The sequence below is a fragment of the Muscardinus avellanarius genome (assembly GCF_963383645.1).
Source record: "Muscardinus avellanarius genome assembly, chromosome: 10".
In the NCBI taxonomy this organism is placed as follows: Eukaryota; Metazoa; Chordata; class Mammalia; order Rodentia; family Gliridae; genus Muscardinus; species Muscardinus avellanarius.
The window spans coordinates 75,698,522-75,713,610 of record NC_137796.1 but is presented as its reverse complement, the minus strand read 5'-3'; the positions used below and the strand labels follow the sequence as shown (position 1 = coordinate 75,713,610).

General features: G+C 41.5%; 2 protein-coding genes across 2 annotated transcripts in view; one reads left to right on the top strand and one right to left on the bottom strand.

Annotated features, from left to right (window-relative positions):
• The window catches only part of EIF2AK1 (eukaryotic translation initiation factor 2 alpha kinase 1), a gene marked incomplete at both ends in the record, with an annotated part of 49,793 nt that overhangs the window by 12,674 nt on the left and 22,030 nt on the right, over nucleotides 1-15,089 (bottom strand). The window contains 2 exons of the mRNA XM_080703832.1: nucleotides 10,071-10,171; nucleotides 13,578-13,689. Coding sequence (XP_080559958.1) covers nucleotides 10,071-10,171; nucleotides 13,578-13,689 — 213 coding nt within the window. The remainder of the gene's footprint in view (nucleotides 1-10,070; nucleotides 10,172-13,577; nucleotides 13,690-15,089) is intronic.
• ANKRD61 (ankyrin repeat domain 61) lies at nucleotides 1,947-8,005 on the top strand (the record flags this gene model as incomplete). Its single annotated transcript, XM_080702777.1, has 3 exons — nucleotides 1,947-2,162; nucleotides 4,091-4,188; nucleotides 7,060-8,005. 3 exons carry the CDS (start codon nucleotides 1,947-1,949, stop codon nucleotides 8,003-8,005), a joined length of 1,260 nt encoding a protein of 419 aa, XP_080558903.1.

Here is a 15,089-nt window from a genome sequence, read left to right as displayed (position 1 = left end):
AAGTGGCTGAGGCTGGCTTCGAACCTGTGCAATCTTCCTGTCTCAGCCTCCCAAGTGCTGGGATTACAAGCGTGTGCCACCATGCCCAGCTCTATTTTTATTTTTTGAGATAGTGTCTCACTATTTTGGCTGTGTTGCCCAGGCTGGCCTCAAACTCAGGTCCTCCTGCTTCAGCCTATTAGCTGAGATTACAGGAATATACCACTATATCCAGTAACTTCGATATTTTTTTAAAGTTCATAAATGTCTCATATATTAGTCAGGGCTAGGAATGATTGAATTACTCTATAAAGGTACACATTTGGCTCCATTTAAGCAATGACCACAAACCTAAAATATCTTCCAAATGGACAATTTCTATGTTGATGAAAAACTGCATCTAGCTGGGCTCTGGCACACATCTCTAATTCCAGCTACCTGGGAGGCTGAAACAGGAGGATCAAAAGTTTGAGGCCAGTCTAGGAAACCTCTAAGGTCTCAAATTAAAATTTAAATAAGGACTGGGTGTGGTGGTGTACACTTGTAATCCCAGCATTTGAGAGGCTGAGACGGGAGGATCGTGGTTTGAGGACACCCTCATCTACTAGTGAGGCCCTTTGCAACTCAGTGAGACCCTGATTCCAAATAAATAAAAAATAGGGCTGGGGGTGTAGCTCAGAGGTAGAATGGCCCTGGGTTCCATCCCCGGTACCAGAAAAAAAGAATAAAAAATAGGGCTAGGGGTGTAGCTCGGAGAACCTCCTTGGTTCCACCCCCAGTACCGCAAAAAATAAAATATAAAATCTTAAAAAGAGCTGGGAAGCCAGGTGTGGTAGCCACATTTGTAATCCCCGTGCTTGGGGGGAGGAGACAGGAGGATCACGAAGGTTCAAAACCAGCTTCGTTGGCTTAAAAGACCCTGTTTCCAAATAAAAATATAAAATGGGTCTGGGAGTGTAGTCCAGAGGTAGAAGGGTTTCCAGGAAGCCAGGCATGGTGGTGCACTTGTAATCCCCACGCTTGGGAGGCTGAGACAGGAGGATCGCACAGGTTCGAAGCCAGCCTCAGCTACTTAGTGAGGCTCTCAGCAACTTAGTGAGACCCTGTTTCCAAATAAAATATAAAATAGGTCTGGGAGTATAGCCTGGAGATAGAAAGCCCTTGGGTTCCACCCAGTACCACACACACACACACACAAAAAAAAAAAAAATTATAAAGGGGTGGGGAGCCAGGCATGGTGCTGCACACTTGTAATCCCAGCATTTGGGAGGCTGAGACAGGAGAGTCTGGGTTCTCGGACAGCCTTGGCTACTTAGTGATGCCCTTTGCAACTCAGTGAGACTGTTTCAAAATAAAAATTAAAAATAGCGCTGGGAGTATAGCTCAGAGGTAGAGGTAGAATGCCCATGGGTTCCATCCCCAGTACCACTAAATAAATAAATAAATAAATAAATAAGGATGTAGCTCCGTGGTAGAATACCTGCCTAGCAAATGAGAATGTAAGAAGCCCTGGGTTCAATCCCCATTACTGAAAAAACAAAGTCCTGCATCTATATTGTGGGAAGAAAGATTCTACAAATATTTAAAGATAAAGAATATTTTAAAGTTGTTTTCTTACTTTAAATGTAGCAATTTGTATGGTAATGTATAATTACCTTTGTTTTAATTCTGTTAGTATTTGCACTATATTTGATTTAGAAAACAGAAATCATCTTAGGTATAAAATGATAGCTTGGATGTTTTTATTGAGCAGAAAAGTGACATTTGGCACTATGCAATCATGGGACAAAATCTGAAACAGTTTGGCTCCAATATAAAAACGGACTGTGTTCAGAAATACAGTTCTCAACAATTCTAGAATAGTTCTAGAACTGTACTGAAGGGATCATCATAAAGAGACTGAAACTGACCGATTCCATACCAGCAATTTCCCCTAAACTCTAAGTCCTCGCCCTTCAGATTTTCTTATGGGAAATATAACCAAGAGGGGAAGCAGAGACCTTGTGGTTGACAATGCCAAGTCACTGGAGGACAGCCCAGCCACCACACTGCACGCTAAGCTCTATGAAGCCATCATCAAAGAGGACTGCACGACAATCAAGGCACTGCTCAGAAACCACCCTGTCAACCAGCCGTTGACTATTCTCACCAACTCCACTAACTGCAGATTACATCTGAGCCAGGTACTCTCTTTCCGGCTTACTCACTTAAAAAAAAAAAAAAAAAAAAAAAAAGAGGCAGGCATGGTGATGTAATCCCAGTACTTGGAAGCTGAGACGGAAGGACAGTAGGTTCACAGCCAGCCTCAGCTACTTAGTGAGGCCCTCGGCAACTCAGTGAGACCTGTTTCAAAATAAAGAATAAAAAAAAAAAAAAATAGGGCTGGGGTAAGGGTGTCGTGTGAAAGTAGAAATGCCCCTGGTTTCAAACCCTAGTTCTGCAAAAAGAGAGAGAGACAGACAGAGACAGAGACATAGGCTCAGGAAAGAACATGACCTAGTACTTGTGAATTCCCTAAGCTCCTCACTGCCCTCAGTACATGTGGCTCCAAGGCCAGCTCCAAAATCAGTGTGCCCCCAGGACTGCAACACCTCCCTTCCACTCACTATATGTAAATGGATGTGAGAAAAAACTAGAACCTGTTTGGCTAGAAGAACGTTAACATCACCCTCTCAAATATACCTACATAATTCTGTCTAGGTAGTGAAATTATATTTTCCCCTCTTAATATATACTTTTTCATGGCTAATTTTCTATATAATGATTATTGCCTTTATAATTAATTGCTTGAGCCAAGGCATGGTGGCCCACACTTTTAATCCCAGTACTTGGGAGGCTGAGACAGGAGGATCACAGGTTCACAGCCAGCCTCAGCTACTTGTAAGTCCCTCTGCAACTTAGTAAGACCCTGTTTTTTGTGTTTGTTTGTTTGCTTGTTTTTTAGTACGGCCCTGTTTCAAAATAAAGAATAAAAACGAGGCTGGCGATGGAGCTCAGAGGTAGAATGTCCCTTGGTTTAATCTCCAGTACCACCAATAATAATAATAATAATAATAATAATAATTAATAATAATAACAACAACAACAACAATTGTTCAAAAAGAAAGCCACAAGTAGGGCATGGTAGCACTCGCCTGTAATCCCAGTACTTGGGAGGCTGAGACAGGAGAATCACAGGTTCAACAAGGCCAGTGCACAGTAACTTCACAAGCCTTTGTTTCAAAATAAAATAAAAATAAAATAAAAGCAGCTGGGGTGGAGGTCAGTGGTAAAAACAACCCTGAGTTCAATCCCCAGTATCACCAAAACTTAAAAAAAAAAAAAAGGAAGCCACCTCTCTTTTCCTCCACCCTCTCCGCTTATCTTGCAGACATGGGGTAAACCCTCTACTTACATATATTAAGAACTGGCATAAACAGCTCTGCTAATCACAGACAAAACATATGCTGTGTTATCTTTGAACCTCCTGAAAATTCAGGTTTTACTGCTGATAAAATGACTTTGGCAAAGGCTTAAAAAAAAATAGCACCTACATGTCAATTGCCCTGTGGATTAATTTAAGGATAAAGTGACTTCATGGCAATTATCATTAATTTTACACTAGGAAGTCTTCACAGGAATCAATGTTTAAAGCTTGGAGTGTTATTTTTGTTGCCTTGGTAAATTTGTATTTCTGTACAATACAGATTAGTGGGGGGGGGTACTGGGGATGAAACCCAGGGGCTTTCTACCTCCGTGCTGTCCTCCCAGACCTATTTTATATTTTATTTGGAAACAGGGTCTCACTAAGTTGCTGAGAGCCTCACTAAGCTGCTGGCTTTGAACCTGCGTGATCTTCCTGTCTCAGTCTCCCAAGTACTGGGATTACAAGCATGCACCACCACACCCAGCTCACAATATAGATTATATAGTATGAAACTCACAATACAGATTCTATAATATGAAATTCACTGGGCATTGGTCATTTAACACAGGCAACAGAAAAGGAAAATTTCAGTACATGTACCAGAATAATATTGTACCAACGCAAAACTCATAACCTAGTGCCTTTGGAATGGCAAGCTAACAGATACTATCTACAGTGTCAGTAATGCATTTTGGTTTCCCACAGCACACACAGTCCATCATCCCCATTCATCTGGCTGCTGAATACCACAAGGCACAAAGTTTGCTCTGTTTGTTAGAACATGGTGCTGACCCAGAAGTAAGGTAAGTGAACTCAGCAGGCTGGCGAGTCTAGGTGAGAATGTGCCTTATTTAGAGGCTAATTAGCCCAATTATATCTGGGTTTATTCATTGTTCATGGGCTGTGGACCATAAATTAGTATGCCTTAAATGAATCCACTTCCTTATGACTGGATAAGATCCTCTGAAAGAGCATAAATAATGCAAGAACACAAATAAGTCAAATTAAACTAGCCAGGTGTGGTGGTACAAGCCTGTAGTTCCAGTACTTGGGAAGCTGAGACAGGAGGATTGCAGGTTCAAGGACAGCCACAGCAACATACAAAATCTTCAGAAACCTAGCAAGACCTGGTTTCTAAACAAAAAATAAAAAAGGTTGGGGATATATCTCAGAGGTAGGATGCTTCTGAGTTCAATCCCCAGTACCAAATGCATTCATTCATTCATTTATTCATTAAAACAAAACTTAACTCAAACTGAGTACTAAGTGCTCAATAACAGGGCTATGGACAATGCATTCAGAACTGGCCATGAGCGGGGTGTGGTGGTGTATACTTGTAATCCCAGTACTTGGCAGGCCGAGACAGGAGGATCACAAGTTCATGGACAGCCTCAGCCATTTAGTGAGGTCCTACACAACTTAGTGAGACTCTGTTTCAAAATAAATACTAAAAAATAGGTCTGGAGGTATAGCTCAGAGGTAGAATGCCCCTGGGTTCAATCCCCACTACCACAAAAAAAAAAAAAAAGAAATGGCCATGGCCCTCAAGAAGTGTAATAATCTAAATATGGAAAAATAAGATAAAACAAATAGACAATGTGTTTAGTCATTTACTACCTTCCACTAGAAGGTAAGCTTCATAAAAGAGAAATTTATCTTGATCACCAGTCTATCTCTAATACATAATCCAAATGCCTAACCCTGAGCAAGGGCCCAATAAATACTATTTGAATGAATGAATCACATGGTATAAAAATAATACAATTTGGGCTGGGCGTGGTGGCGCACGCTTGTAATCCCTGCGCTTGGGAGGCGGAGACAGGAGGATCGCGCAGGTTCAAAGCCAGCTGCGCTGGCATAAGAGACCCTGTTTCAAAAATATAAAATAGGTCTGGGAGTGTAGCCCGGAGGTAGAAGGGCTTCCACGAACCCCAGTACCATCAAAAAAATAAAAAATTTAAAAAATTTAAAAAGAATAATACAATTTACCGAGCATGGTGGCACATGCTTATAATCCCAATACTTGGGAGGCTGAGACAGAATTGCAGGTTCACGGCCAGCCTCAGCTACTTAGTAAGGCCCTCTGCAACTTAGTGAGATTCTGTTTCAAAATAAAGGATAAAAATAAGCCGGGTGTGGTGGTGCACGCTTGTAATCCCTGCGCTTGGGAGGCTGAAACAGGAGGATAGCACAGGTTCGAAGCCAGCCGTGCTGGCTTAAGAGACCCATTTCCAAATAAAATCTATAAAATAGGTCTGGGAGTATAGCCCAGAGGTAGACGGGCTTCCAGGAACCCCAGTACCACCAAAATAAATAAATAAATAAATAAATAAATAAATAAATAAATAGGGTAAAAAATAGGGCTGGGGGTGGAGCTCAGTGGTAGAATGTTCCTGGGTTCAATCCCCAGTAATGAAAAAGGAAAAAAAAAAAAAAAAGACAGGAGGATCATAAGGTCAGAGTCAACCTTAGCAACTTAGAGAGGTTCTCAGCAACTTAGGGAGACTCTGTTTCAAAACAAAAAAATAAAATATGGCTGGGGGTAGAATGCCTCTGGGTTTAATCTCCAACACCACCAACCCCCCCCCAAAAAAAGAGGAAGGTAAAGATAAACAATGAGATTATTTTTAAAAATAAAAATAATACAACTTCTTGGCTATATCTAATTACCTTGCTCTTATTCTCTCCCAGCAGCCACCCCACCCCAGCTTTGCGAGGCTTCTTGCCATTATGGGCCACCGCGACTTGCCCCATCTCAGGGGTTCCTCACAGCACCCTTCTCTACCCTCAAAAGCAGTATTGTCCTCGGATGAGGCTTCTGCACTTCTCCAGGTCTTTGCCTACTTCCCCTATTTGCATCACTGTTTAACTCTGCTTCTTGTTTGTCTTGCAGACTGTAAGCCCTCAAGAGGCAGGGGCCACTTGCTGTTTTGCCATACCCTACCCAAAGGCCTCACAATAATTAGTCTATGTGAACTGATCCTAAGAAATTACCCAGCAATACAGACTTTCAAGTCCTTTGCAACTTAGTGAGACCTTGTTCCAAAATAAAGAATAAAAAATAGGGCTAGGGTGTAGCTCAGAGGTAGAATCTGGGTTCCATCCTCAGTACTACAAAAAACAAAAGAACAAACTTTTCAAACTTTTCTTTTTGGTACTGGGGATAGAACCAGGGTTGTTCTACCTCTGAGATATACCTCAAGCCCCACTTTATGTTATTTTACCTTTTTTTTTTTTTTTTTTTGGTGGTACTGAGGGTGAACCCAGGGGCTTTTCTAACTCTGGGCTATACTTCCAGACCTATTTTATATTTTATTTGAAAACAGGATCTAAGTAGCTGAGGCTGGCTTTGAACCTATGTGATCCTCCTGCCTCAGCCTCCCAAGTGCTGAGATTACAAGCATGTGCCACCATGCTCGGCCAATTTTACTATTTTTTTATGACACCGGGTCTCTCAAAGTTGCTGAGGCAGGCCTTGAACCTATTATCCTCCTGTCTCAGCCTCTTGAGTACTCCTGATGACACAGGCATGTGTCATCACATCCAGCTGAATGAAAGAGTTCCTTAAAGTAGTTAAAGGGTATTACTTTATAAAAGTGCTGCTCTGTTAAGCATTAATTCTCTGCCTAGAGCCCTTCTGTGAATTAGTGTAATGTGTGATAAATACCTTCCAGGGACACGTGGGGCCTCACCACTCTTCACTTGATGCTACTGCACTGGCCAATAACTTCTACCCCATGGACAAAACCAGGCAACAGAATCCAAAGGATCCTGACAGACATTCAGAATAATGCTGTCATGTGTCTCCGCATTTTGTGTGAACATGGAGCTCAAGTTAATGCCCGGGTAGACAACAGCAACAAGCATTCACCCCTCCACCTGGCCATCACATATGGGACCTATCCAGTTCTGTCCATTTTGGCCCAAAATGGTGCCCAGGTCAATGCTATCAATGAGTCCAGCATGACACCCCTACACATGGCTGCAGATACACTGAATAAGGAGATGATGGAAACGCTTATTGCATGTGGTGCGAACGTTAACTGTGCTGTCTCTTCCACGGGAAACACTGCCCTGAAGTTGGCAGTGTGCACCGCATCGAGCAAGGCAGGCCGACTGCTAGTAGCCGGGGTCAGCTGCATCCGTCTGCTGCTAAGTCATGGCGCCAAGGTCAATGCCCAGGATCATGAAGGCCAAACAGCTCTCCATGAGGCATGTTTTGGAGGCAGAGAGGCAATAATCAATCTCTTGCTGGAATTTGAAGCAAACGTTAACATTTTAACAAAAAATTTGGAATCGCCAGTTTACATGTACCTTCAGCGCAGCTCCAACATCAGAGATGCAACACTTCTTGCCAGGCTGCTTCACCACACATACCCTTTGAGACTGACCAACAAGCAAGGAATTCTACCTGCAGGACTCATGCTACCAGAATTCCACCTCTTAAGGGAAACCCTACTAACTTTATCTCAGAAACCTTTATCCCTAGAGGACATCTGTAAAAGAAACATCAGAAATATGTATGGTGAAAAATACAAACACAAGTTGAAACAACTTCTTCCAGTGAAGATATGGAACTCTGTATACTGCTGTTATGACTTAGCTTACCTCCTGAAGTAAGACCTCCAACTTCCTCAGTACCAAGAATTCCAGCAACTCAAAATAGTGTGCTGGCTAGACCTACATGTACCAGAAAACACGTAACCTGACATCTTTCTATCCCAACTTACTATTGGTTCTTAAATCTTTTTCAAAAAATAAAATGATTTGCACATTAATTCTTAAGTTCCTTAATTTCTTTTTTTTGGGGGGAGGGGGGGGTACTGGGGACTGAAGCCAAGGACATTTTACCTCCCAGCTACACCCTCAGCCCTATTTTTCATTTTTATTTTAAAACAGAGTCTCTAGAGATTGATGAGAGTCTCACTACTTGCTGAGACTGTCCTTGAATCTGCAAGCCTTCTGTCTCAATCTCCAAAGTAATGGGATTACAAGCATGCATCACCACAAAAGGCTTTTTCTCTTAAGCATCTTTACCATGATTTAATTTTTGCCTGAAAATTAAGCAAATACTTTACAACTCATTATCCAAATAAGAAAATATTTTCATTTTCTCTTTTGATAGTCTTTTGCAGATAAAAATTGGAAGAGAGAGAAAGAGAGAAAGAGAGAAAGAGAGAGAGAGAGAGAGAGAGAGAGAGAGAGAGAGAGAGAGAGAGAGGAGAGTGCGTATGTGTGTGTGTGTGTGTGTATGTGGTGTTTTCTCTATTTTTTTTTTCCTTTGTGATATTGGGGATTGAGCCCAGGGGCACTTTACCTAAGAGCCACATCCTCAACTCTTTTTCTGTTTTTGTTTTGAATTAGGAGGGTCAAGCTGGGCAGGGTGGCACACGCTTGTGATCCCAGCATTTGGGAGGCTAAGACAGGAGGATCCAGGTTCACAGCCAGCCTCAGCTACTACTTAGTGAGGCCCTTTGCAACTCAGTGAGACCCTGTTTCAAAGTAAAGAATAAAAAATGGGGCTGGTAGTATAGCTTGGAGGTAGAATGCCCCTGGGTTCCATCCCCAGTACTGCAAAAAAAAAAAAAGCAAAGAAAAGAAAAGAAAATAGGAGGGTCGTACTAGGTTGGCTGGTCTTGCTACATTGCTGAGGCTATCCCTGAACCTGCAATTCTCCTATCTTAGCCTCCAAATACTGGGACTATACCCAAGTGCCACCACACCCAGCTACCCCCAGACCCTTTTTTTATTATTTTGAAATAGGATCTCACTAAGTTGCTGAGGGTCTTGCTAAGTCGCTAAGGCTGGCCTGGGACCTGTGATACTTCTATCTCAAGTTCCCAAGTGCTGAATTACAGACAAGTACCACCATGATCACTTCCCCTATATATTTTCTTTCTTTCTTTCTTTCTTTCTTTCTTTCTTTCTTTCTTTCTTTCTTTTCTTTTCTCTTCTTTTCTTTTCTTTTCTTTTCTCTTCTTTTCTTTTCTTTTTTTACTTTTGGTCCTGGGTATTGAACCAAGGGGCATTCTATCTCTGAGCTAATGCAATTGGTGATGCTAAGTCTGTTTAGTACTGTTAAAAATACAGCCTTAGCTGGGCATGGTGGTACACACTTGTAATCCCAATACTTGGTACTAGGGAGGCTGAGAGCAGAGCCCCCAGGCTGGGTTCAATCCCCAGTACCACATACACACACACACAAGCAGCCTTACAAGCAAAGCTCTCTTTCTGAGCTTTATATTTTTGCTAAAAGAATATATAGGGAGCCAGGTGTAGTGGTGCATGCCTGTAATCCCAGTACTTGGGAGGCTGAGACAGGAGGACTGCAGTTTGCAGACAGCCTTGGCTACTTAGTGAAGCCCTTTGCAACTCTTTGAGACCCTGTTTCAAAATAAAGAATAAAATAGAGCTGGGGTGTAGCTTGGAGGTAGAATACCACTGGGTTCCATCCCTAGTACTGCAAAGGAAAAAAAATTTTTTTTCAAATGCCCCCAAATTACTGCTTTTAAATTCAACCTGAGGGTTTCTTGTTCTGGACCCATGAAATGATGATTTACACAAAAGTAAAGATGCCCTCCTCCAGAGTAAACAAAGTTTATCTCACTGAACTCAGCCCACATGGAGCCACCCTCCCCAGGGGCCATGACTACTTCCTAGGATTTAGCTGCCCCACTTAACTTACCTTCAGGTCTCGATGTACAATTCCCATGTTATGAATATGAAATACACCTTCCACCAATTCTTGAAAAATTTTTGTTGCAACACTGGCCATAACATAAGGACCTGAAAGTAAAAGGAAAAAGGTAGTCTTGTTTCTCTTTTATTTATTTGCATGGTACTGGAGATTGAACCCAGGGGTATTTTGCCTCAAGGTTATACCCACCCCCAGACCTTTTTAATTTTTTGTTTTGAAACAGAGGCTTATTAGGTTGCTGAGGGCCTAAGTTGCTGAGGGCCTCAAATATACGATCCTCCAGTCTCAGCCTTCCAAGTACTGGGATTACAGGCATGTGCCACCATACCCAGCTTCATTTCTCTATTTTTCAAAATGCATTACATTAAAGTCTAAATGTTAATGCAGTTCTAAATACATTAACTTTGGACACTTAACATCCTAGAGAGCATTCAAAGTCAACACAGGAAGGGCTCTGTGGCTTGCAAAGAAATCATCATGGTCTAGCACCCAATGATTAACGGATTTCATGTCACCTTAAACAAAGTGCCTCTAATTCTACCCAGAGGCTCTAAATTACTTTCTAAACAATTCTCTGGCATTAAGCAGCTAGACTAGTCATAGTTTAAGTTCCTTTCAATCACTGACATCGTGGGACCTGAAACTAATTAATTTAGCATTCTAATCAACAGTGGATTAAAGACATTATTACAAATAATAGAATAAGCCAGGCGAGGTACATGCTTATAATCCCAACATTTAGGAGACTGAGACAGGAGCATCATGATTCAGGGACAGCCTCAGCTACTTAGTGAGGCCCTTTGCAACTCAGTGAGACCCTGTTTCAAAATAAAGAATATAAAATAGGGCTAGGGATGTAGCTCAGAGGTAGAATGTCCCTGGGTTCCATCCCCAGTACTTCCAAAAAAAAAGGAATAAGGACAAAGATAAATTATGGTTGATTAATGGGTAAGCTTCTATTATCAGATTTATTGAGACTGCCTCATTTTCCAAAAGTGACTTATAAATTAAGTATATGGCAGGGAAAAAAGTAAACTAATTTATTAATTAGCATGATGACATAAATTAATTTACGTAATATAGAAGTTTTATAATGCCAAAGCAAAAATTGATAAAGAAAAAAATCCTGGATTTTTCCTGCTGACAAAGTTTACTAAATATCACAATTAGAGTTTTAATAGCTCAGTCACTGTTAATCAAAAGCATATTGTTAGCTGGGCGTGGTGACACAAGCTTGTAATCCCAGCATTTGGGAGGCTGAGACAAGAGGATCACGGTTTGTGGACAGCCTGAACTACTTAGTGAGGTCCTTTCCTTTGCAGCTTAGTAAGACCCTGTTTCAAAATAAAGAAAAAATAGGGCTGAGGGTGTAGCTCAGGTAGAATACCCCAGGTTCAATCCCCAATACCAGAAAAAAAAAAAAAAAAAAAAAAAAATATATATATATATATATATATATATATATATAGTTTACCTTCAGGTATAAGAACACTGCACGCTCTCTTCTTGAATAAATATGGTTTGTTTTACCACTCAAGCCTATTCCTCACATAGAATTACTGTCTCTGTTTACATTATCTAGCTTATACTTGGGTAAGTACTTTAGAAGACAGAAAAAAAACATGTATTCACGTGTGTATGTGTAAAACAACGGTTCAATTTATACGTACCCTATCGGGCTAAAGTGACTCCCCCCATCTAAGTAGAAAAGGATGGCTTTTGACTTCCACAACTATGCAAAACAACTGCCTTCCTATGGTGTGTCTTGTTTTAACCACACCCCACCCCCATCTCCAAATGTCAGAGTGTTGTCAGAGGATTCAGTAACCACACTGGACCTGATGCAGCGACAGCAGCACTCAGTGCTCCCTCTATGCCTGACGATCTACTACCCACTCCACCCTCCCTTTTTATTTCTTGGTACTGGAGATTAAACCCAGGAGCATTCTATCTGAATGACACCCCCAGCCTGCCTGCCTGCCTGCCTGCCTGCCTGCCTGCCTGCCTATCTATCATCTATTAGTGCTGGGGAATTGAACCCAGAGGTAATGAATCTACCTCCAAGGACAGCCCAGCCCTTTTTATCAGGTTGCTGAGTCTCACTATGTTATTGCAGCTGGCCTCAAATTTGTAGTCTTCCTGTCTCAGCCTCCAAAATACTGGGATTACAGGCATGCACCACGATGCCCAGCTCTGCTATACCCTTTACAATTCTCACTGTAATCCTTACAAAACCCAAATAGGAAAATCCTACATCTTACAAATGAGGGAAGAGACCAAGGGCAGTTCCCCGACTTGCCTGAAAACTTACAGTTGGTAAGTACAAGAGCCAGTATTCAAACCCAGGTCTACTGCTCAAAGAAGCATTTAAATTTTTGTTTCTTAGAAGAAAAAATAGCTATCAAAAAATCATTAACTATAATCCCATTATATTACCTTCATTTGTGGTACTGGGGATTAATTCAAGGGATTCTATCTCCGAGCCACACCTCCAGCTTATTTTATTTTTTGAAACAGGTTCTTGCTAAGTTGCTGAGGTTGTCTTGAACCTGAGAACCTCCTGTCCCAGCCTCTCAAGTACTAAGATTATAGTTGTGTGCCACCATACCTGGCATATTACTTTTTTTGGCACTAGGAATGGAACCTAGGGCTTTCTACCAATGAGCTACACTTCCAGCCCTATTTATTCTTTTTATTTTTAAAACAAGGTCTAAGTTGTGGAGGGCTACTACGTTGCTGAGGCTGGTAATAAATCTGTCATCCTCCTGTCTCAGCCTCCCAAATACTGGGATTATAAGCATGCACCACCACACCAGCTACCATTTAAAATATCAACAAACTCTTTATCACAGAGAGATTTAACTTCCACATAACTATTTGTTTTAGAAAATGTTGAAATAAGCCAGGTGTGGTGGTGCACGCTTGTAATCCCAGCAAGGGGATTACAAAAAATAGGGCAAGGAGTGTAGCTCAGAGGTCGAATGCCCCTGGGTTCCATCCCCAGACATGCAAATAAATAAAAAGAAAGAGAAAGAAAGAAAGAAAGAAAGAAAGAAAGAAAGAAAGAAAGAAAGAAAGAAAGAAAGAAAGAAAGAAAGAAAGGGGAAGGGAGGGAATGTCGAAATAGGCACAATTTTTCTTTTGGGGTTTTATTGGGTGTTTGTTTGTTTGTTTGTTTGTTTTTAACTTAAGGCCCCTGGTGGCAATTTCTACAATACATGGAAAAAATCTGTCTCTATTTCCCCCCCCCCAGCATTTTTTTTTTTTTTTTTTTTTTTGGTACTGGGGATGGAACCCAGGAGCCTTCTACCTCCAGGCTATACTCCCAGAGTCCTATTTTATATTTTTTTTGGAAACAGGGTCTCTTAAGCCAGCTGAGGCTGGCTTCAAACCTGTGTGATCCTCCTGTCTCAGCCTCCCAAGTGCGGGGATTACAAGCGTGTGCCACCACGCCCGGCGTCCCCTCCAGCATTTATAGACCTAGACTGTACTTACAAGCAGCTTCATCCACACACTCTCGGCCACGCTGGTTCCTCTCAACTATCCAGTCCCACAGGGAAAGCTCACAAAGCTGCATCTGGATATGAAGCATCAGATGGTATCGAACCTAGGAGATGACATATTCTGGGTTTCACCTTTGCCAATTTGTTCATGTTATTCATTTCATAAGAAAATACTCACTTGCCCTCACTAAGCCAAGCATGAGGGCTAACTACTAAGGACACAGGCCTGCACAAGAGGCCCAAGTCTCCTGGAGGAGACAGATAAGCAAGACTGAAACAGTGCGTCATAATACACGAAGGCTGGATAGGCCACGTTGGAGATAAGCAGGGTCCTATGGTAGAAGCTCTCAAACATGACCCTGGGAAACTTGTCCTGAAACTATTTTCTCTACTTACTACACAGTTTTTAAATTTAAGATAAAGCATCAATGAATTCAAAGTATTCTACAACTCTCTCTGTACTCCAAAATACATATACTTTGGCTAGCTTCACACTGTATAATAACTTATTTAAGAAAAAGATAAGCATATGACTACAATGCACCAATTAAAAAAATTTAAGAAAAAAAAGATAAGCAAATATTTAGCTTACTTCAGCCCACTTATTGGGCATCAAGGAAATCTTTCCAAACATAATACAGAGAAATAAAATAATTCTGACTCAAAGTCCCCCAAACTCAACTCCTTTGAATTCAGGTAAACCATTCAAAGTTTTGAGTTTTATTAAAAAAAATAACAATAATAATTAAGCCAGGAGTGGTGGCTCAAACTTATAATCCTAGTACTTGGGAGGCTGAGATAAAGAGGATTGAAGGTTTGTGGCCAGCCTCAGCTCCATAGGCCCTCCACAATTTAGTGAGACCCTGTTTTAAAATAAGGAATAAAATAGGGCTGGGGGTATAGCTTGGAGGTAGAATGCCCTAGGTTCAATCCCCAGTACCACACACACACAAAAATAATTATGATAATGATGATTATCACATATGAGGGGGGTTGTATGGGGAGACAACCTGTAATCCCAGTACTTGGGATTCTGAGATAGGAGAACTGTAGGTTCAGGACAGCCTCAGCAATTTACAACTCTGTTTCAAAATAAAAAATAAAAAGGGCTGGAGGTGTATCTCAGAGGTAGAATGCCCCCTGTGTTTAACTTCCAGTACCAAAAATAATATAAAAAGATAATTTCTTCTTTGGTACTGGGGTTCCTGGAAACCCTTCTACCTCCAGGCTACACTCCCAGACCTATTTTATACTTTTTTATTTGGAAACAGGGTCTCTTAAGACAGCACGGCTGGCTTCGAACCTGCGCAATCCTCCTGTCTCCGCCTCTCAAGAGCGGGGATTACAAGCGTGTGCCACCATGCCCGGCCCAAAAAGACAAAATTTTAAAACATATACACATTTTTGCCAGGCGTGGTGGTGCACACCTGTATTCCCAGTTCTTGTGAGTCTGAGACAGGAGGATTGCAGGTTCAAAGCTAACCTCAGCAACTTAGTGAGGCTC